Source organism: Plecotus auritus (genome assembly GCF_963455305.1).
Source record: "Plecotus auritus genome assembly, chromosome: 10".
Classification (NCBI taxonomy): domain Eukaryota; kingdom Metazoa; phylum Chordata; class Mammalia; order Chiroptera; family Vespertilionidae; genus Plecotus; species Plecotus auritus.
Genome location: NC_137785.1, coordinates 5,602,374 through 5,623,567, shown reverse-complemented (window position 1 = coordinate 5,623,567; position 21,194 = coordinate 5,602,374). Strand labels below are relative to the sequence as shown.

At 56.4% G+C, this 21,194-nt stretch overlaps 1 protein-coding gene across 2 annotated transcripts; it reads left to right on the top strand.

Annotated features, from left to right (window-relative positions):
• Window positions 1-6,910: 6,910 nt before the first annotated feature.
• On the top strand, window positions 6,911-20,307 carry CACNG6 (calcium voltage-gated channel auxiliary subunit gamma 6). Of its 2 annotated transcripts, XM_080645424.1 has the most exons (4): window positions 6,911-7,245; window positions 12,056-12,130; window positions 14,665-14,802; window positions 19,322-20,307. In XM_080645424.1, the coding sequence occupies exons 1-4, from the start codon at window positions 6,918-6,920 to the stop codon at window positions 19,558-19,560; spliced, it is 780 nt and encodes a 259-aa protein (XP_080501550.1). In that variant the 5' UTR covers window positions 6,911-6,917; the 3' UTR covers window positions 19,561-20,307. The 2 variants fall into 2 exon arrangements, with proteins under 2 accessions (XP_080501550.1, XP_080501551.1); XM_080645425.1 differs by lacking the exon at window positions 14,665-14,802 and having other exon boundaries at window positions 19,322-20,300.
• The last annotated feature ends 887 nt before the right edge of the window (window positions 20,308-21,194 follow it).

The following is a 21,194-nucleotide window of genomic DNA, read 5'->3' as shown; positions in this document are numbered from 1 at the left end:
TGAGAGGCAGAGACATGCTGGAAGTCAGCATCAAACACCTGCGCGGGCCCTGGAAACTCACACTCGTGGGAGCAGAGCAGTTAATGACACACATTCCCGAAGCACAGGCACAGTGTCTGATGTGTGCGGGAGAGGCGCTGGGACTGGGGGGTGCGCCTCACTCATTCATTCATTCACTCACTCGGCCATTCACTCTCGTTGATCCTGGGGGTGAAAACGTGAGGCCGTCAGAAACCACAATCCAGGCTGGGCGATTGGTGCGGTGACTGACAGGGACCCCGCTGGGCACCTTGAAAGAGAATGTGGAGTGACCGGCTGCCAGGAGGGGGCAGCACTTAGGGGAAACTTCCTGGGGAAGGTCCCCCCCCCAGCCCGGGGCTCAAACAGGATGAGTAGGAGTCTGCCAGGGGAGGGAGGCTCTGGGGCAAAGAGGACTGAAGCAGCGTGCTGCCTGGGGACAGTGCTCATAATTGGGGGACGCTGAAGGACAAGGTGGGGGTGGGGGGTCAGCTCAGAGAAGCAGCCAGAAGGCAGAGCCCAAGGAGCAGGAGTTCCGGGCTCCGGGGTTGGGGTGTTGTTCTAAGGGTAACGGGGAAATACCGGAGAGCTTAGAGCAGGCAGAAGGCAGGATCAGTGTGGGTGCTAGGAGAGGACCCTGGGGTGTGGCGGGTGCTGTGGGAGGGTGAGGCAGGAGGGCAGAGGAGCTGGGCAAGGGCTGTGGGGCCAGGAGGGTGGGTTTGAAGGTCACTGAGGATGCAGAAGGCACGGTGCTTAGTGGCCTCCCCTCATTGGCTCAGCAAATTATTTCCCGAGGTCTCCCAGATGCCAGGCCCGCTGCTCTGAGATGCCCGGAGGACTGCGGTAACCAGGCCCTGCCCTGCCCTCGGGGCTCCTGGTCCTCTGTCTGGGTAACATGGAGCAGCAGAAAAGGGTGGGACAGCCCAGCCAGCGGGGCTCAGTGGTTGAGCGCCAACCTATGAACCAGGAGGTCATGGTTCAATTCATATTAGGGCACGCCTGTGTTGCCACTGGATCCCCAGTAGGGGGCGTGTAGGAGGCAGCCAATCCAGGATTCTCTCCCTCTCCGAAATCAATAAAAATATACACTGAGTGGCCAGATTATTATGATCTCTGAACGCATAATAATCTGGCCACTCAGTATATATATTAGAGGCCCTGTGCATGAATTCGTGCATGGGTGGGGTCAGGCCAGCCTGGCCAGGGGGAGGGGACATGGGCGATTGGCCTGTCTGTCTGCTGGTCGAACTCCTGGTCGAGGGGACAATTTGCATATTAGCCTTTTATTATATAGGCTAGACCAGGGGTGGGCAAACTTTTTGACTCGAGGGCCACAATGGGTTCTTAAACTGGACCAGAGGGCTGGAACAAAAGCATGGATGGAGTGTTTGTGTGAACTAATATAAATTCAAAGTAAAGGAGCCGAGGGGAAAGCAAGAGAACCGGATAGAACAGCCGGATCCGGCCCGCGGGCCGTAGTTTGCCCAAGGCTGGGCTAGACACTGAGTGGCCAGATGATTATGCGTTCAGAGATCATCATCATCTGGCCACTCAGTGTATTTTAAAAAAGAAAAGGGTGGGGCAGAGGAGGACAGGACCAGGGCTGGGTGTTGGGACTTCCCTCGGGGGCCTGTGTGGAACGACTAGAAAGAGGGAGAGAGACTGAAGGGTGGGGACCCAGGCAGGCCAGCTGTGGGGTTAGTGTCAGACACACTGAAAGCGAGGGGGAAAGGAATACACTCTAGTGCGACAGGAGGACGTGGTGTCGGGCAGGGGTGGGGGACATCCGGCCTGCGGGCTGCATAAGGCCCGAGAAATCATTTGATCTGGCCCTGCCAAGGCAACCACAGGCAGGGTTTGAAATTCAATAAATCTAAGAGCTCTGTTCATAGCAACATAAATGTATTAAGTGAATTCTATTAAGTGGATGATGTTATAAATATCCAAAAGGCCCTTGGCAGGAAAAGGTACCCCACCCCTGGACTGAAGGGGGACAGAGGGAGGTGGGTTTTGAGACAAGTTTGGTGGGAGAGGGGGCTCTGGTGCAGGAGGGGGCACAATTGGTTGGGGGTAGTGGACTCTAGGGTCCAAAGGCCAGAGAGCAAGAAAGAGGTGGGGGAGCCCTAACCGGTTTGGCTCAGTGGATAGAGCGTTGGCCTGCGGACTGAAGGGTCCCAGGTTCGATTCCGGTCAGGGGCATGTACCTTGGTTGCGGGCACATCCCCAGTGGGGAGTGTGCAGGAGGCAGCTGATCGATGTTTCTCTCTCATCGATGTTTCTAACTCTCTATCCCTCTCCCTTTCTCTCTGTAAAAAATCAATAAAATATATATTAAAAAAAGAAAAGAAAAGAAAGAAAGAGGTGGAGGATGGGTAGGGAGGGGGGAGATGGGGAAGGAAGGGTGAGGACGAGAGACCCAAACTCAGTGAGTCACCGAGACACAGAGAAAAAAGGAAAGAGATCCAGAGAGGGCAGAGAAAGGGAGAGGAGAGATGGACACAAAGATGGACAAATCAGCCCTGCCGGCGTGGCTCAGTGGTCACGCATCAACCTATGAACCAGGAGGTCAGGGGTTCAATTCCCCGTCAGGGGACATGCCCGGGTTGCGGGCTCGATCCCCCAGTGTGCGGCGTGCAGGAGGCAGCCGATCCATGATTCTCTCTCATCCTGGATGTTTCTATCTCCCCCTCTCCCTTCCTCTCTGAAATCAATAAAAAATAAAAATGTTAAAAATGCACAAATCGGAAGTGAGACGGCTCAGACACACCAAAAACTATAGAGACACGGAGGTGGCGTCACAGAGAAACACCCTGAGATCTGCCGGGAGGAAATGTGGAGACTCAGAGGCGTTTTTCGGGCCAGCTCCTTCCCAGTGTTCAGGAAGTATTCGCTGAGCCCCGTCCTGTTCTAGACTCAGGCGAGGCCCCAGGCACGCGCTGGGCGGTGGGTCAAGGCCCTGCTCTCCTGGGACTCAGGAGGGGCGCACGACATCAGTCACAGGGAACTGCTTTAAAAGCCAAGCGGGCCGTGGTGTCGATGATGGAGCAGGCCCTAGAGGAGGACCCCCAGGGACAAAGGCAGCGCAAAACCCCGGAGGACTCCAGGCTGGCTGGGACGCTCGGAGGAAGGGGGCAGGTTAAGGAGGGTGAGGTCAGAACAGGTTGGGGGCCCTTCCTGCAGGGCCTTTTAAGCCCCCCGGGGGGGGGGTAATGAACCTGATGTCTGGACTCCAAGGGGCCGAGCACAGGCACGACATAATTATATTTTAAAAATAATAATAATAAAAAATATAACAGCCCGGCCTGTGTGGCTCCATGGTCTGAGTGTCAACCTAGGAACCAGGAGGTCACGGTTCGATTCCCAGGCAGGGCACATGCCCGGGTTGTGGGCTCGATCCCCTGTGTGGGGCGTGCAGGAGGCGGCTGGTCAATGATTCTCTCTCATCATGGATGTTTCTATCTTTTCCTCTCCTTTCCGCTCTGAAATCAATAAAAAAAAATAAATTAAAAAACCAACAAACCAAACAACAAAATAAGAGAACCACGTTGTCATGCGGAGAGGGGATGCAGGAGTGAAAGGGGCAGGCAGTGAGGCGTCAGGGGGCGGCTGTCCCTGTCCAGGGAAGACTGCTGGTGGCCGGGACCCCTGGGGGGTCGGCGAGGACGGAGAGAAATGGGATTCTGGAGGCAGAACCGATGGTAAATGAACTGGATGCTGCAGAGAGGGTGAGAGACCCGTGAGGGAGGAAAGGAACCCTTCACAGGGCACACACCAGGGGGCCACAGGGGCAGCAGTCAGGATTGGGGTGGAGGAATCGAGCATCCTGTGGAGACGCCTGTGAGAAACCCAAGCCGGCCTATCAGGTCGCCAGTGGGAAATGGGAGACGGGAGCTGGGGGACAGGTCATGGCTAGAAATATAAATTTTGGACAGGTCAGCATAGAGGAGACACGGAATGTCATGAGGCTGGATTAGGTGACGGAGGAGGTGAATGTGGACAAGAGAAGTGACCCCAGCTGGGGGCGGGGGGGGGGGGCGGCGGGCATCCATATCCGGGTCAGAAGGGGGTAGAGGGGTGACCAGAGACCAGGAGGAACCCCGCCAAGCTGCTGAAAGCAAGGGAAACCCCCAAAGCAACCGTTTGGTTTGATAAGAGGTCATTGCCACACAAGGGTGGGAGGGTAGGAGGGAGGGAGGGTAGGAGGGAGGGAGGGAGGGTGGAGGCAAGGAGCCCAGGCCATCCTTTGGTGTGAACTTGACAAGGACTTCCATGCCAAAGAAAGTGCGTACCCTTTCTGTGAAAGGAGAGACAGGGAGATGGGGGACAGCGTGCACCCTGAAATGAGGGAGCTGTTGCAGCAGATGGATTGAGAAACATGGGGAGGCCCAGGGCCGGAGGGGACACGGACTCAGGGGACAGGCGAACTGCCCCAGCGCTGCCCTGCCCTGCGCCATCCGGGCTGCTGCCAGCACCTAGCACACCTGTGGAGGCCTCATGACCCAAGGGAAGAAACAGCTTTCACTCATTCATTTAAGCAATTTCCTGAGGCCTCCGGGTACCCCCACCCCGGCCTGCATCTCAGAGCAGAGGGGGCTGTGGTCTGACGGGGGCACTTTCCCAGGCCTGGGAGGGGATGTCTGTGTGTCCCCATCGCACTTCATTCATTCATTCATTCATTCATCCATTTGCTCATTCATTCATTCACGTGGCCTAATGCACATCTGTGTCCTGGGCTGGGCTGGGCTGTGCTGAGGGCCAGGAGGTGAGTTCCCCGAGCACCCAGGCCGGCCGCAGGCTGGGGGAGCCCACAGACACACAGGGTCACACCCCAGGGCGATGTGTGCTCCGGTGAAGCGATAAAGGGCGCCGTGGCGTCCAGAGCAGGTGCACGGAGAAGGCCGGGCCCGCCTGCAGCTGGAGCAGCCAACCACGGGCAGAGCTGGTGGTGAAGGTGGGTCCCACCGGGCAGGCCGCACACGGGCTGAGGGCGGGGCAAAAGGGTGAAGACCAGGCCCCGGGGCCATTCCACAGGCTGCCCGTCCCTGCCCCTGGGGAGCAAACTGCGTGGGAAGTCCTGGGGTGCCCTGTCTAATAAACTCCACAAAGAGGACCGGCTCTGATTCTGTGCTCCCAGCAACCAGCTCTCCCGGCCTTACTCTTCTACCTCCCCGGGAGCTGAGGACCCCAGCATGGGCCTCTGTTCTTCCGCCTTCAAGACCCAGGAGTCCAGACCCCAGCCCCTCCTCCCTCAGACCCAGGAGTCCAGGCCCCCAGCCCCTCCTCCCTCAGACCCAGGAGTCCAGGCCCCCAGCCCCTCCTCCCTCAGACCCAAGGAGTCCAGGCCCCCAGCCTCTCCTCCCTCAGACCCAGGAGTCCAGACCCCAGCCCCTCCTCCCTCAGACCCAGGAGTCCAGGCCCCCAGCCCCTCCTCCCTCAGACCCAGGAGTCCAGGCCCCCAGCCCCTCCTCCCTCAGACCCAGGAGTCCAGGCCCCCAGCCCTCCTCCCTCAGACCCAGGAGCCCAGGCCCCCAGCCCCTCCTCCCTCGGATCCAGCAGTTCAGGTTCCCAGCTGCGCCCGTTCAGACCAAAAATCGAAAATCCCGGCTCCCCGCCCTGCTCCCTCTCCCGCCCCCGGGAGATCGGACCCTCGGCTCCCACGCACGCCCCTTCAGGGAATGGATGTCCCTTCGGGCTCCAGCCGGGTCAGGACCCGGCCCCCGCCCCTCCCCGCCCCAAGTCTCCTTAAAATACCCGGGATCCCTATGGCAACAGGCGCCCGGCGACAGGTGCGGGTGTTATTTACGGGTCGAGCCCGAAATAGCCGGGAGGGTGGGGGTGGGCGGCCGGGGGCGAGGCCGCGGCGAGCGGCGCGGGTGCGGCGGCCGGGCGGGCGGCGGTGCGGAGCGCACGGTGCGGAGGATCGCGGAGCTGGGGCGGCGCCCAGGCAGGAGGGCGAGCGGGGTCCCTGCCCGGGAGCCGGGGGTGGGAGGCCTGCGGGAGGCGCCCGGCCTGGAGCGGAGCCTGGAGCCTTCCCGGCCCGGCAGGCCCTGGGAGCCCGGGGGAGGGGAGCCCGGCGAGCCGGAGGGGACGCCGAGTCCCTTCCGGGTCCCGCTGTCCTTCCACCGCGGGGAGTGTCTGTCCCCATTTGCTGAGCCGCAGCGCGGGGCGCAACCCCTCGGTCTGAGCCCCCGTGGGGCCCCCGGGCCCCCCTCGGAGCCCCCGGGGAGCCCTCCGCCCCAGTGCAGACCTCGGATGGAGTCTGTTCTCTAATTCCAGCAGGTCCCCCCTTTTCTGAACCCCAGCCAGGACTCTGTTGCTCCCTTGTGTGAATGTTGGGGGGGTCCCGCTGCCTCTCTGAGACCCAGAAGGAGGGCTGACCTCCCCGCTGAACCCCAGAGGGGACCCGACTCCTCCCTCCCCCGACTCCGAGCCTGAAAGAAGCCAAGAGGCACCTCCTTTCAAACACACGGGGGGCTCCGCGTCCTCTCCTGCGCACCCCGAAATCCGAGCCGAGGGGGCGGGGGCGGAGCAGCCCCTCGGGCCCCTTCCTGGGCGCCTCGATCTTGCTCCGGGTCCCACGTCTCTGCTGAGTTTCTGTGGCAACGCTGGCCCTTCCCTGAGCCTCGGCGGGTTCCCCAGGGTGTGTGTGTGGGGGGGTGTCTTGTTTTTTCTCTTCTGAGACGCAGAGGCACCCTTGGCCCCCCCATGTGAGGTTCCGGGGAGACTCAGGGATTCCTTGTTGTATAGTCCCGTGGACACAGCCCCCCAGCGCCTGCGAGACCCCAGGGCTTCTCCTCCCGCCGCCCCCCGCCCCCAGCCCCGCCCCAGCCCGCCCGGCCCAGCCCTTCCCCGCGAGCCCAGCCCCAGCCCGGCCCGGCCCGGCCCGGCCCGCCGCGGGGATGATGATGTGGTCCAACTTCCTGATGCAAGAGGAGGACCGGCGGCGGGGGGCGGCCGCCAGGCGGGGCGCGGGGCAGCAGCCGGGGCTGTCGCCGGAGCGGGAGGGCAAGGTCAAGCTGGTGCTGCTGCTGACCGCCGTGGGCGCCACGCTGGCCGTGCTGGCCGTGGGCACCGAGTTCTGGGTGGAGCTCAACACCTTCAAGGCCAACGACAGCGCCGTGTGCGACGCCGCCTACCTGGGGCTCTGGAAGATGTGCGTCAAGCGCCTGTGGCAGGAGGACGTGCCCGCGGGCCGGCGGACCTGCGGCCCCGCCCAGCTGCCCGGAGGTGAGGCGCCCAGGGCGCGGGGCCCGGATGGGGGAGCCCGGGTGGGAGGAAACTGTGCCCCCGAGAGAGAGAGCTGAGCCCCGGGGAGGGAGCCTGCACCCTCAAAACAGCCCGAGCCCACACCACCCCGTGCTCCCCAATGGCCTTTGCGCCAGGCACAAACCTTGTAGAGAGAGAAAGTCTGTACCCCACATAGCTTGATCCCCAGGCCAGCCTGTACCCCTTAGACCAGCCTGATCCCCCATAACAGCCTGCACCCGTAGACTAGCTTGTGCCCCAGGCCAGCCTGTAGCCCTAAATCATCTTATTCCCCTAGACCAGCCTGTATCCCTAGACCACCATATACCCCCAGACCAGCCTGTACCACAGACCAGCCTGTATCCCTAGACCACCACGTACCCCCAGACCAGCCTGTACCCCTAGATCACCATGTACCCCCAGACCAGCCTGTACCCCAGACCAGCCTCTACCCCTAATCCCACCTGTTCCCTCAGGCAAGCCTGTACCCTCAGACCAGCCTGTATCCCAGACCAGCCTGTACCCCAGACCAGCCTGTACCCCTAATCCCACCTGTACCCTCAGACCAGCCTGTACCCCCAGACCAGCCTGTACCCCCAGACCAGCCTGTACCCCTAGACCACCATGTACCTCCAGACCAGCTTGTACCCCCAGACCAGCCTGTACTCCCAGACCAGTCTGTATCTCTAGACCACCATGTGCCTCCAGACCAGCCTGTACCCCTAGACCAGCCTGTACCCCCAGACCAGCCTGTACCCCTAGACCAGCCTGTACCCCTAGATCACCATGTACCTCCAGACCAGCCTGTACCCCCAGACCAGCCTGTACCCCTAGACCAGCCTGTACCCCTAGATCACCATGTACCTCCAGACCAGCCTGTACCCCCAGACCAGCCTGTACCCCCAGACCAGCCTGTACCCTTAGACCACCATGTACCTCCAGACCAGCTTGTACCCCTAGACCAGCCTGTACCCCTAGACCACCATGTACCTCCAGACTAGCCTGTACCCCCAGACCAGACTGTGCCCCAGAACATCCTGTGACTTCCAGTGCCTCGGAAGTGATCCCAGACACCTGTGTCCCCAGGCCAGCCTGTCCCCCCACAGGGAGCCCAGGGAAGCCTGTGCCTCCACACGTGGCCTCGGCCGACACCCAGCCTGTGACTCCACACACAGCTGGCGCCCTCAGCAGCCTGCGTTCCCCAGAAACACCCACACCCCGGGGACAGCCTGTGCCCTGTGCACGTGCCCACACACAGCCTGTGCCCCTAGAGAGAGTCTGGGTTCCTGGTGTCAGCTTGCTCTTCCCACTCCCAGACAGCTGCACCCCCACCCCGCGGGCCCTGGGAGACAGACAGCCCTGACCCAAGTAGAATCAATGCCTGTTCCCAGCTACTGATTCCACCAAATGGAGCTCTCACCTCACATCTCCCCACCCCCCAGACACCCCCCACCCCCACCGCTTCCCAGGAAATGTAACCTTCACTGCCCTGAGGAGATGTCCCCCCTCCCCCACCTACTGCATATCATGGGGTCCCTCCCATCTCTGTGTTGATTTTTATAGCAATGCTTATCTTTTAAAAATACATATACAGCCCTGGCTGGTTTGGCTCAGTGGATAGAGCATTGGCCTAAGGACTGAAGGGTCCCAGGTTCGATTCCGGTCAAGGGCATGTACCTTGGTTGTGGGCACATCCCCAGTAGGGGGTGTGCAGGAGGCAGCTGATCGATGTTTCTAACTCTCTATCCTTCTCCCTTCCTCTCTGTAAAAAATCAATAAAAAAAAATACATATACATATTTTATTGATTTCAGAGAGGAAGGGAGAGGGACAGAGAGAGAAACATCAATGATGAGAGAGAATCATTGATCGGCTGCCTCCTGCAGACCCCCTCCTGGGGATTGAGCCTGCACCCCCGGGGGCATGTGCCCTGGCCGGGAATCAAACCGTGACCTCCTGGTTCAACCACTGAGCCACGCCGGCTCGGCACATCTCTCTTTTTCAAAACAATTTTTTTTTTTTAAATTTATGGATTTTCTTTTCCAAATGGGATGTGCCGTATCCTTTGGGGTCAGAGACAGGATGTCCTAGATTGTTAGTGAACGGGATGCCAGACACCTCACACTGTGCCGGAACAATGTACCACACCGGCTAGATGAGACGGCCCAGTCCCCTTGTGGGTGTGGCCCAGTCCCCCCATTGACTGCGACAATAGGGTCCTAATTGAACGGTGAGGACCACCACTGCTCCCGATGGGACATCGCACGCCCCCTCCTCCCCTCAGGCCACCAGGTGGATGTCCCACCTCACCTGACTCCTCATTTTTCTCTCCTGAAGAATGGGGGCGATGGTAACGACGCCCAGGGTTGTCTGTGGATTCACCAGTTAGTGCACGCGGAGTGCCCAGAACAGGGCCGGGTGCTAACGGAAGCCTCTCCTACGTGTGTCACCTCCACATCCCCCTTCCGTTTGGGAAGTTCCTTCTCATCCCCCCCGACTGCCAGGCCCCCCTCCGGCCTCGCCCTCCCCCCACTCCTAGTCTCTACCTCTCCCCTCCCGTTCCCTGCCTCAGTTTCCCCCGCCTGTAGAATAAGAAAGTTGGAATAGTGAATTCTGCAGGAAGCTCTGGCTTTGAAACGCGGTTCGGAAAGTGGGCTTGTTTGTTTTTGAAGTTTAGTACACAGAGTGGATGAATCATGCTCGCCGGGGTATGTCACAAAGTCCTTATCAGCCTTTGCAAGATCCTCTTGCGCTCTAGTTAACATTATTATTCTTTCATTTCATTTCTTCCTGACTCAGCTCTTAATGTGTGTTATTTTTTTTAAATATATTTTATTGATTTTTTACAGAGAGGAAGGGAGAGGGATAGAGAGTTAGAAACATCGATGAGAGAGAAACATCGATCAGCTGCCTCCTGCACACCTCCCACTGGGGATGTGCCCGCCACCAAGGGACATGCCCTTGACCGGAATCGAACCGGGGACCTTTCGGTCCACAGGCCGACGCTCTTTCCACTGAGCCAAACCGGTTAGGGCTATTTTTTTTTTTTAATTGATTGATTTTGAGAGGGAGAGAGAGAGAGATTTGTTGTTCCACTTAGTGATGCATTCATTGGTTGATTCGTGTGTTGTGTGCCCGGACCGAGAATCAAACCTGCAGCCTTGGTGTATCTGAACGATGCTCTAACCCAGTGGTCGGCAAACTCATTAGTCAACAGAGCCAAATATCAACAGCACAACGATTGAAATTTCTTTGGAGAGCCAAATTTTTTAAACTTAAACTTCTTCGAACGCCACTTCTTCAACATAGACTCACCCAGGCCGTGGTATTTTGTGGAAGAGCCACACTCAAGGGGCCAAAGAGCCGCATGTGGCTCGCGAGCCGCAGTTTGCCGACCACTGCAACCAGCTGTGCTACCTGGCCAGGGTCCTGGTTTTTATTTTTATTTTTATTTCTCAAATCCCTGTAGGTTGCTTTCTGTTAGTCTTTGGACTCCCTGTTATTGTAAACATATATGTCCCTGCACATGGTTTTTGTCTGTATGTATCCCCAGAAGTAAAATAGGTGGTTGTAGGTAGAAATGTACTTCATTTCATAAAGTCTGTCAGAGTCTGTCTTCCAGAAAGACTAGCACAGGCACACCTGGAAGACAGCATCGGCTGAGTGCCAGATCACTGCAACCGAGCCGGTCCCATACACACAAAACGTAGGCTGGCCTGGCCGGGTGGCTCATTGGTTAGAGCAGTGGTCGGCAAACTCATTAGTCCACGGAGCCAAATATCAACAGTACAATGATTGAAATTTCTCTGGAGAGTCAATTTTTTTTAAATATGTATATTTTTATTTTTTAAATATTTTTATTGATTTCAGAGAGGAAGGGAAAGGGAGGGAGAGATAGAAACATCAATGATGAGAGAGAATCATGGATCGGCTGCCTCCTACTGGGAATTGAGCCTGCAACCCAGGCATGTGCCCTTGACTGGAATCGAACCCAGGACCCTTCAGTCCATAGGCCGATGCTCTATCCACTGAGCCAAACCGGCTAGGGCTAGAGAGTCAATTTTTTTAAACTTAAACTTCTTCTAACGCCACTTCTTCAAAATAGACTCGCCCAGGCCGTGGTATTTTGTGGGAGAGCCACAGGCAAGGGGCCAAAGAGCCGCATGTGGCTTGCGAGCCGCGGTTTGCCGACCACGGGGTTAGAGTATTGTCCCAATACACCAAGGTTGTGGGTTCAATCCCCAGTCAGGACACATACAAGAATCAACCAATGAATGCATAAGTAAGTGGAATAACATATTGATGTCTCTCTCTCTCTCTCTCCCTAAAATCAATTTTTAAAAAGCTCAGTGGGATTGGAATCCCAGCTCCGAATAAGCTGTGTGACAACAGGTGGCTTTTACTGAGCATCATTTTTCTCCTCTGTGATATTTTTTTAATATATATTTTTATCGATTTCAGAGAGGAAAGGAAAGGGAGAGAGAGAGAGATAGAAACATCAGTGATGAGAATCATTGATTGGCTGCCTCGTGCATGCCCCCTACTGGGGATGGAGCCCACAACTCGGGCATGTGCCCTTGACCGGAATCGAACCTGGGACCTTTCAGTCCGCAGGCTGACGCTCTATCCACTGAGCCAAACAGATTTTGGCGCTTCTGTCATATTTTTATCGGGGATGCTCATGGCATATTGTCAGGCTACTGTGAACTAGGTTTACTATCCAGTCCTGAACTTACACTAGGGTCCCCCCTGGCATCACCTCCCTTATTTCTCTCTCTCCCTTGCTCCCACAGAAACCAACTGCACCTACTTTAAATTCTTCACCACGGGGGAGAACGCACACATCTTCCATAGAACCACAAAGAAAGGTGAGAGCCTGTCACCCCGCGGTGGGGGTCGGGGGGTGGGGGTATGCGGACCGCGTTGGAGGGGTTCTTGGCAGGCTTGGGCTCAGCTCCTATGTCCCGGGGAGGTCCCACTTTGGGGGGGAGTGGTGCCAGGAGGGTCATGGTTCTGCAGGGCCCTGTGCCCGACACTCCTACCCCGGCTCTGCCTTTGCCACATGCTGTGCAACTCTGTGCAAGTCACAGCCCCTCTCTGTGCATGGTACTTTATTCCCCCCCCAATATATTTTTATTGATTTCAGAGAGGAAGGGAGAGGGAGAGAGAGATAGAAACATCCTATATAATAAAAGGGTAATAGGCAAATAGACTGAAGGGCAGAACAACCGAACAACCAATCAAAGTGTAATATGCTAATGATATGTTAAGGCTGCTCAACCGCTCACTAGGATGTGCACTGACCACCAGGGGGCAGACAGTCAACTGGTCAACCAGTCGCTATGAGGTGCACTGACCACCAGGGGGCAGAGGATCCTACCGGTAGGTTAGCTTGCTGCTGGGGTCTGCCAATCAGGACTGAGAGATGGGCCAGACGTGACCTGGAGCCCTCCCGAGGTTCCTTCTTGGCCCAATCATGCACCCGTGGGGTCCCTCAGCCTGTGCCCTCTTGCAATCCGGGACCCCTTGGGGGATGTTAGAGAGCTGGTTTCAGCCCGATCCCTCTGGCCACTCTCCTTGGGAGGGCGCCAGACACAGGGCTCATGGCTAGCAAGCACTGCTGAGGCAGCACGAGCCTCTCCCTATCGGGACTGACTGGGCGTGAGCCTGCAGCAGGTACAGTGGGGCCGGGAGGAGCGGGAGTGGCAGGTAGGAGCTGCAGGCAGCATTGGACCGTGGGTTTCAGCCCAATCCCTGCAGGCCACCCAGAGGGACCCCACCCATGCATGAATTCGTGCACCGGGCCTCTAGTCAATGATGAGAATCATGGACTGGCTGCCTCCTGCACGCCCCCTACTGGGGATCGAGCCTGCAACTCGAGCATGTGCCCTTGACCGGGATCGCACTCGGGACCCTTCAGTCCACAGGCTGACGCTCTATCCACTGAGCCACACCAGCCAGGGCTGTGCATGGTATACTTTAACATCTTGTAAATGTGCATCGACCACATGCTAGACATGGTGCTGGGTGGTCCATTTATAGGAGCGCCATCCTGCAGGCGGGGGGCTTTATCTCAGTCTTCCAGCTGAGGAAACGGATGTGCGTGAGTGGTTAAATTTATTTTCCCAGGAAGCGGAGAGGCAGAGGCGGGGTTCAAGCTCTACAGGAGCTTCTCCCACAGAATATTCTGTGTGAATGGAAGTGTCCTGTGTCTGTGCTGCCCAGGGTGGCAGCCCCCGGCCCCAGGAGGCTGCTGAGCACCTGGAGGGTAGCAGGTGTGATTGGGAAACTCAGGTGGTGGTTGTTGTTAATCCTCACCCCAGGATATTTTTTTCATTTTTTAAAATATGTATTTTTATTGATTTCCGAGAGGAAGGGAGAGGGAGATAGAAACATCAGTGATGAGAGACTATCATTGATTGGCTGCCTCTTGCATGCCCCCCACTGGGGATCAAGCCCGCAGCCCAGGCATGTGCCCTTAATCAGAATCTAACCCGGGACCCTTTGGTCCACAGGCCAATGCTCTATCCACTGAGCCAGTGGTCGGCAAACTCATTAGTCAACAGTACAACGATTGAAATTTCTTTGGCGAGCCCAATTTTTTAAACTTAAACTTCTTCTAATGCCACTTCTTCAAAATAGACTCGCCCAGGCCATGGTATTTTGTGGAAGAGCCACACCCAAGGGGCCAAAGAGCCGCATGTGGCTCGCGAGCCGCAGTTTGCCGACCACGGCACTAAGCCAAACTGGCTAGGGCTATTATTTTTTTAAAAATATTTTTATTATATTTCAGAGAGGACGGGAGAGAGAGAGAGAGAGAGGTCAATGATGAGAGAGAATCACTGATCGGCTGCTTCCTGCACGCCCCTCACTGGGGATGGAGCCCCCAGTTTGGTCATGTGCCCTGACGGGGAATTGAACCGTGACCTCCTGGTTCATGGATCTATGCTCAACCACTGAGCCACGCAGGCCGGGCCCAATAAGGAATCGGATCCCGATTTTCTAGAGGAGAAAACTGAGTCTGAGAGGTTCAGTGACTTTACCCGAATCTTCCATCCAGGAAGTGGCCACGGTAACATACCCTCTCCATGGTCACTGCCACGCCCCCTGCCTCCGTCTCCTCACCTGTAAACAGGCGGTGACCAGACCCGAAGTAATCATTGGTCCTTCCCATTCCTTCTAGTGCGGGCTCTGTCCCCTCTTTGCTGTGTGACTTAAGGTCCTGTCTGGGTCTTAGCTCCCTCAACAGTAGAAGTCAACCATTGGACTGGATGGACTTCTACTGGCACATTCTCCTCTAGTCCTGAATCTCCCAGTTCCCTGGCTCTGGCTCCCTGTGGGGGAGTTCGCCCACGCCCTGCATCCCATGTTCTCCCCGCCCCCCCCCCCCCCCACCCCGCAGAGATGAATCTGGCAGCCGCGGTGATAGCGGTTCTCGGCTTGACGGTCATGGCCCTGGGGTGCCTCTGCATCATCATGGTGCTCAGCAAAGGCGCAGAGTTCCTGGTCCGAGTGGGAGCTATCTGCTTTGGCCTCTCAGGTGAGGGCCGCGGGCGAGCCTGCAGACTGCACGCTGGGAGGTGGGGGGATCCCCAAGCACTGTTGCCTGCTGGGAGGTGGGAATCTCTAAACCCCGTTGCATGCTGGGAGGTATGGTCTACAAGAACTGTGCATGCTGGCAGGTAGGATCTCCAAGCACTGTTGCATGATGGGAAGTGGGAATCTCTAAACCCCGTTGCATGCTGGGAGGTATGGTCTACAAGAACTGTGCATGCTGGCAGGTAGGATCTCCAAGCACTGTTGCACGATGGGAGGTTGAGAGGTCTCTAAGCACTGTTGCATGCTGGGAGGTTGAGAGTTCTCCAAGCACTGTTGCATGCCGGGAGGCACAAAGGCTGGTAGGAGGCTCAGATATGAGAGCTCTAAGCCCCGTGGTTGGCTCGGAATTGGAGGGTCTCCAAGCACTCTGGTGTGTGAGGCTGTGAAGGGGGCCTACTGTACGGTGAGGGAAGATGATTTGACTTTGTGGGGTGGCACAGTGCAATATACAGATCTTGTAACATAGAAATCCACACCTGAAACCTACATGATCCTATTAACCAATGTCACCCCAATCTTACCTAATAATAGACAAACATGTAAATTGACCGTACCTCCGCTATGCCCGCAGCCAGTCAGAGTGAGTATGCAAATTAACCCAACAAAGATGGCGGGTTAATTTGCATATGCAGGTGTGGAGCGGGCTGGAGGGGTGGGGACACCTGCTATGAGGCGGGGGGCGGCTGAGGGAGCTATAGGAGCGGTGCTCCGGACAAAAGTGAGGACTTGCCGGCTCCTGGGCGGATTGGGAGTGGGGACATGCCAGCTCCCGGACAGCTGGGAGTGAAGCCAGGGAAAGGAAGGCCTATTCTTGCACGAATATCGTGCACTGGGCCTCCAGTAAATTCAATAATTAAAAAAAAAGATTTGGACCTTGGGCGGCTTGACAACAGAAATGTATTTTCTCTCAGCCCTGGAGGCTGGAAGTCCAGGTTCCCGGGGTCAGCAGGGCTGGGGGAGGTTCTCTCCTCAGCCTGCAGATGGCCCTTTTCTCCGCGTGTCCTCACGTGGCCGTCCCTCTGTGCCTGTCTGTGCCCTCATCTCTTCTTGTAGAGGCAGCAGCCACCCTGGATTGGAGCCCACTCGAATGACCTCATTTTAACTTATGTCTTTAAAGGCCCCACCACCAAAGAGAGGATGCCGCTCAGCCCACCACAGTACATTTACCTGGTTCTTGTCCATCTCTCCTTCCGGAGGGGGGGAGCCTCTGTTAGTCTCCTGTATATATTTCGTAACGAGAGCTCCCTTAAGATCTGTCGAATGAATGAAAGGTGCAGGAAGGAGCAAAGGCGTGAAGGGCACTGGGCAGTGTCTCCGCTTCGTCCAGATGCTTTTCCACCTTCGGTGCCCTCATGCGGAGCTGCGCGGGGCCGGGAAGGGCTCAGGGGGGTCACGGAACCATGGTGCACAGACTCCCGGCTGCATGCTCCAGGCCCCTGATTAAAAACCATGGGGGAACCCTGGCTGGTGTGGCTCAGTGGATAGACTGTTGGCCTGCGGACGGAAGGGTCCCAGGTTCGATTCCGGTCAAGGGCACATGCCCGGGTTGTGGGCTCGATCCCCAGCGGGGGCATGCAGGAGGCAGCCGATCAATGATTCACTCGCATCATTGATGTTTCTATCTCTCTCTCCCTCTCTGAAATCAATAAAAATAGATTTAAAAACATGGGGAAACGGAGAGAAGCAGAGGACAAAGAGGAAGGAGGTCAGGGACTGAGGTTGGGGCCAGGCTCCAGGATCTGAGAGGAGAGGCCGCTGGGATCCATGACCATGGATGACCATCCAGTGGTCCTAAGTGGCCCTAGCCGGTTTGGCTCAGTGGATAGAGCGTCGGCCTGCAGACTGAAGGATCCCGGGTTCGATTCCGGTCAAGGGCACATGCCCGTGTTGTGGGCTCGATCCCCAGTGTGGGGCGTGCAGGAGGCAGCCGATCAATGATTCTCTCTCATCATTGATGTTTCTCTCTCTCTCCCTCTCCCTTCCTCTCTGAGATCAATAGAAATATATATTTTTTTAAAAAATGTTCCTAAGTGACCTGACCCCTGCCCGCCTCTGCACGCCCATTGCCCACCACTCTCCTCCTCCCCACTCTCTTTGTTCTAGTCACGCTGACCTCCTCTCTTTTCCTCAAACTCAGTCTACCCCATCCTATCCTGGGCCTTCGCCCCAGCTGCTCCTCCTGCTCGGAATAGCCACCGCTTAATTTCACGCGTGGCCGGCTTCCTGTCATCCTTCATTCGCGTCTCAGCCGAGATGCCTTTTCCTGACGACACTATTTAAAGTCCTTGCTCCACCCCTGGATGTCACTCCCCTTCCCATCACCCTGTTTTCGACTCCTTCCCAGCATGCCTCACTCTCTGAAATTATCTTCTTATGCGTTTACTTTGGAAGGCTGCAGCTTGGCAGCGGGCAGGCCACGGACGGCCCGTGACGTGCTTTGCTTGGCCGGCAACATTTCCGTGAGCCAGGATTTCAAGGTTGGGTGAATTCCCATCAAAGCCACCATCATTTAAAAATTCTCTCTCGCCCTGGCTGGTGTGGCTCGGTTGGCTGGGTGTTGACCCGTGCGCTGGGAGGTCGGTGGTTCGATCCCTGGTCAGGGCACATGCCTGGGATGCAGGCCGGATCCCCAGTCAGGAGCATGCAGGAGGCAGCTGATAGATGAAGGGCGGCTGCCCGTGGCGGAAGCTGGGTTTCGGGTCGCCCTGTCGCTGTTCCCATCACACCTGCCTGCTGCATTATCTATTGACGTCCTCATTGGCTCCTGCCAGCATTGTTCACTACCTGTCTCCTCCAAGTAGAATATACACCCCAGGAGGTCGGGGTCTTTGTCTGTCTTGTTCCTTTTCTCCCCGCCTTTCTTTTTAAGATCACATTGCATGACAGCTTGACTGCCTTTCTTTTCAATTTGTGATTCACCATCACTTTTTTTTTTTTTTTTTTTTTAAATCCTCACCCAAGGATATTTTTGTCCACTGATTTTTAGGGAGAGTGGAAGCGAGAGGGAAAGACAGAGAGAAACATGGATGGGAGAGAAACACATGGATTGGCTGCCTCCTGCACGAGCTCCAACCAGGGCCCAGGCTGGGGAGGAGCCTGCAACCAGGTATGTGCCCTTGACCGGAATCGAACCCTGGACCCTTCAGTCAGCAAGCCGATGCTCTATCCACTGAGCCAAACCGGCTAGGGCGATCATCACTGTTTTTTTTCAACTTGACTTGGGTATGACTGATGAGGAAAGAGAGTGAGAGAAAGAAGAGAGAGAGAGAGAGAGAGAGAGAGAGAGAGAGAGAGAGAGAGGGGAGATTGAGATTTCTTTTTTTAAAAAAAATATATTTATTGATTTCAGAGAGGAAGGGAGAGGGAGAGAGAGAGAAACATCAATGATGAGAGAGAATCATCAATTGGCTGCCTCCTGCACGCCCCCTACTGGGGATCGAGCCCACAACCCAGGCATGTGCCCTTGGCCAGAATCAAACCTGGGACCCTTCAGTCCACTGGCCGACGCTCTATTCACTTAGCCAAACTGGCTAGGGCAAGATTGAGATTTCTTGTTCCACATATTTATGCATTCATCGGTTGATTTTTTAAAAAAAATATATATTTTATTGATTTTTTACAGAGAGGAAGGGAGAGGGACAGAGAGTTAGAAACATCGATGAGAGAGAAACATCGATCAGCTGTCTCCTGCACACCTCCCACTGGGGATGTGCCCGCAACCAAGGTACATGCCCTTGACCGGAATCGAACCTGGGACCCTTCAGTCCACAGGCCGACGCTCTATCCACTGAGCCAAAATGGTTAGGGCATGGTTGATTTAAATATATATATATATTTTTATTGACTTCAGAGAGGAAAAGAGAGGGAAAGAGAGGGAGAAACATCCATGATGAGAGAGAATCATTGGTCAGCTGCCTCCTGCACGCCCCCTACAGGGGATCGAGCCTGCAACTTGGGCATGTGCCCTCGACTGGAATCGAACCTGGGACCCTTCAGTCCGCAGGTCTACGCTCTATCCACTTAGCCAAACCCGCCAGGGCCATTGGTTGATTCTTGTATGTGCCCTGACTGGAGATGGAACCCGAAATGGTGTATCAGGATGACGCCGTAGCCCACTGGGCCACCCAGCCTGGGCCGCTCCAGAACCTTTCAACCTTCCCCAGCTGAAACTCTGTCCCCTTAAAAACCGACTCCCGCTCCCGCCCACCGGCCCCAGGCACCCACTTTCTGCCTCTCACACTTACTCTTCCTTCTTTCTCTCCAGCTTCCAAAATGGCATCTGCTATGTAATAGGTGCTTAGTAAGTGGTTGTTGAATGAATGAATGAATGAGAGGGTGCTTGGGGGGGTCCCTCAGGTTTCTTGTTTGAGGAGCCTGGGATGGGGTGCACTGAGGAGGTATTGAGACCGAAGTTGGGGGTTCCCCGGCGCCTGAGCACCTCGTCTCTCCGCTCCCCGCAGGCCTGCTGCTCCTGGTCAGCCTGGAGGTGTTCCGGCATTCCGTGCGAGCCCTGATACAGAGGGTCAGCCCAGAGCCGCCCCCGGCCCCGGCCCTGACCTACGAGTACTCCTGGTCTCTGGGCTGCGGCGTGGGGGCCAGCCTGGTCCTGCTGCTGGGGGGCGGCTGCTTCCTCCTGCTCACCCTGCCGCCCTGGCCCTGGGGCTCACTCTGTCCCAAGCAGGGGCCCAGGGCCCCCTAGAGGCACCCCTGCGCTTTCTCCAGCTCCTCGCAAGCCCTCCTTGATCCTCTGTCCCCTCAGAATCTTCTTGTTGTTGTTGTGAATCCTCACCCGACGACGACATTTCTCCACTGACCCCCAGAGAGAGAGGAAGGGAGAGGGAGAGGCAGAGAGAAACATCGATGTGAGAGAGACACATCGATGGGTTGCCTCCTGCATGCACCCCGACCAGGGCCCGGGCCGGGGAGGAGCCTGCAACCGAGGGACATGCCCTCGACCTGAATCGAACCCCAGACCCTTTGGTCCTCGGGCTGATGCTCTATCCGCTGAGCCACACCGGCTAGGGCCCCTCAGCATCTTTCGCCCCACGTCCTGGAGAAGCTGTTCTCCTTGCTCCGGGGTCCAGGTTGTTTGCACAGACCCGTCTCGCGCCCTCGCCTTTTCCTCTGTACATATGTGTTCCTCCGTGGCTGAATCTGGGCTGCTTGGGGGTGGGGTGGGGAGAGGCTTTTTGCAAACGAGGGTCCCCAGGGGAGGCTGGTGGGGACCTGATTGGGGTAACTAGGGACGGGAGGGGTGGGAGAGGAGGTCAGGGGGTGTGGGGAGGGAGTGGGACCTATTCATGTCTGAGATCTGGATGCATTCACTTGTGGGAGAGCCTTCTGACTAATCCAAAATTTGGAGACATGGGGCGGGGGTGGGGTGGGGGGAGAATGTCTGGGTCTGGCCTCACTGTGGTCTGATTTGGGATTAAAGGTTTGGAAATGTAACAGCTTTGAATGGGAGTCCGTTTGTGGTGGGATTGCGCATCTGGGGCAGAGAAAAGGGATGCTTCTGCCCCCCAGAAACACACTACACGCTGCTTGTCAGCCCCGAAGCCACATGTCCACGGACCCATCGAGACTGATGGGAAATTCTAACCTGAGAACACAAACGTTGCTATGGGTTGAATGTGTCCTTTCCAAATGTATGCGTTGGGGTCCTCACCCCCTGGACCTCAGAATGTGACCTTATTTGTTTTGTTTTAAATATTTATTGATTTCAGAGAGGAAGGGAGAGGGAGAGAGAGATAGAAACATCAATGATCAGAGAGAATCATGGATCGGCTGCCTCCTGCACGCCCCACACTGGGGATCGAGCCCACAACCTGGGCATGTGCCCTGACCGGGAATTGAACTGTGACCTCCTGGTTCACAGGTCGATGCTCAACCACTGATTCATGCCAGTTGGGCTGTTTGTTTTTAAATGTTTTATTTATTGACTTTAGGGAGAGAGAGGAAGGGAGAGAAAGAGAGAGAGATTTGTTCCACTTATTTATGCATTCATTGGTTGATTTAAAAAAAAATTTTTTTATTGATTTCAGAGAGGAAGGGAGAGGGAGAGAGAGATTGAAACATCGATGATGGAAGAGAATCATTGATCGGCTGCTTCCTGCACGCCCCCTCCTGGGGACCGAGCCCACAACTCTGGCATGTGCCCTTGACTGGAATCGAACCCGGGACCCTTCAGTCCGCAGGCTGATGCTCTATCCACTGAGCCACAGCAGCCAGGGCATTGGTTGATTCGTGTGTGTGCCCTGACCAGGGATTGAGCCCTCAACCTTTTTGGGACGATGCTCTAACCCAGTGGTCAGCAAACTGTGGCTCGCGAGCCAC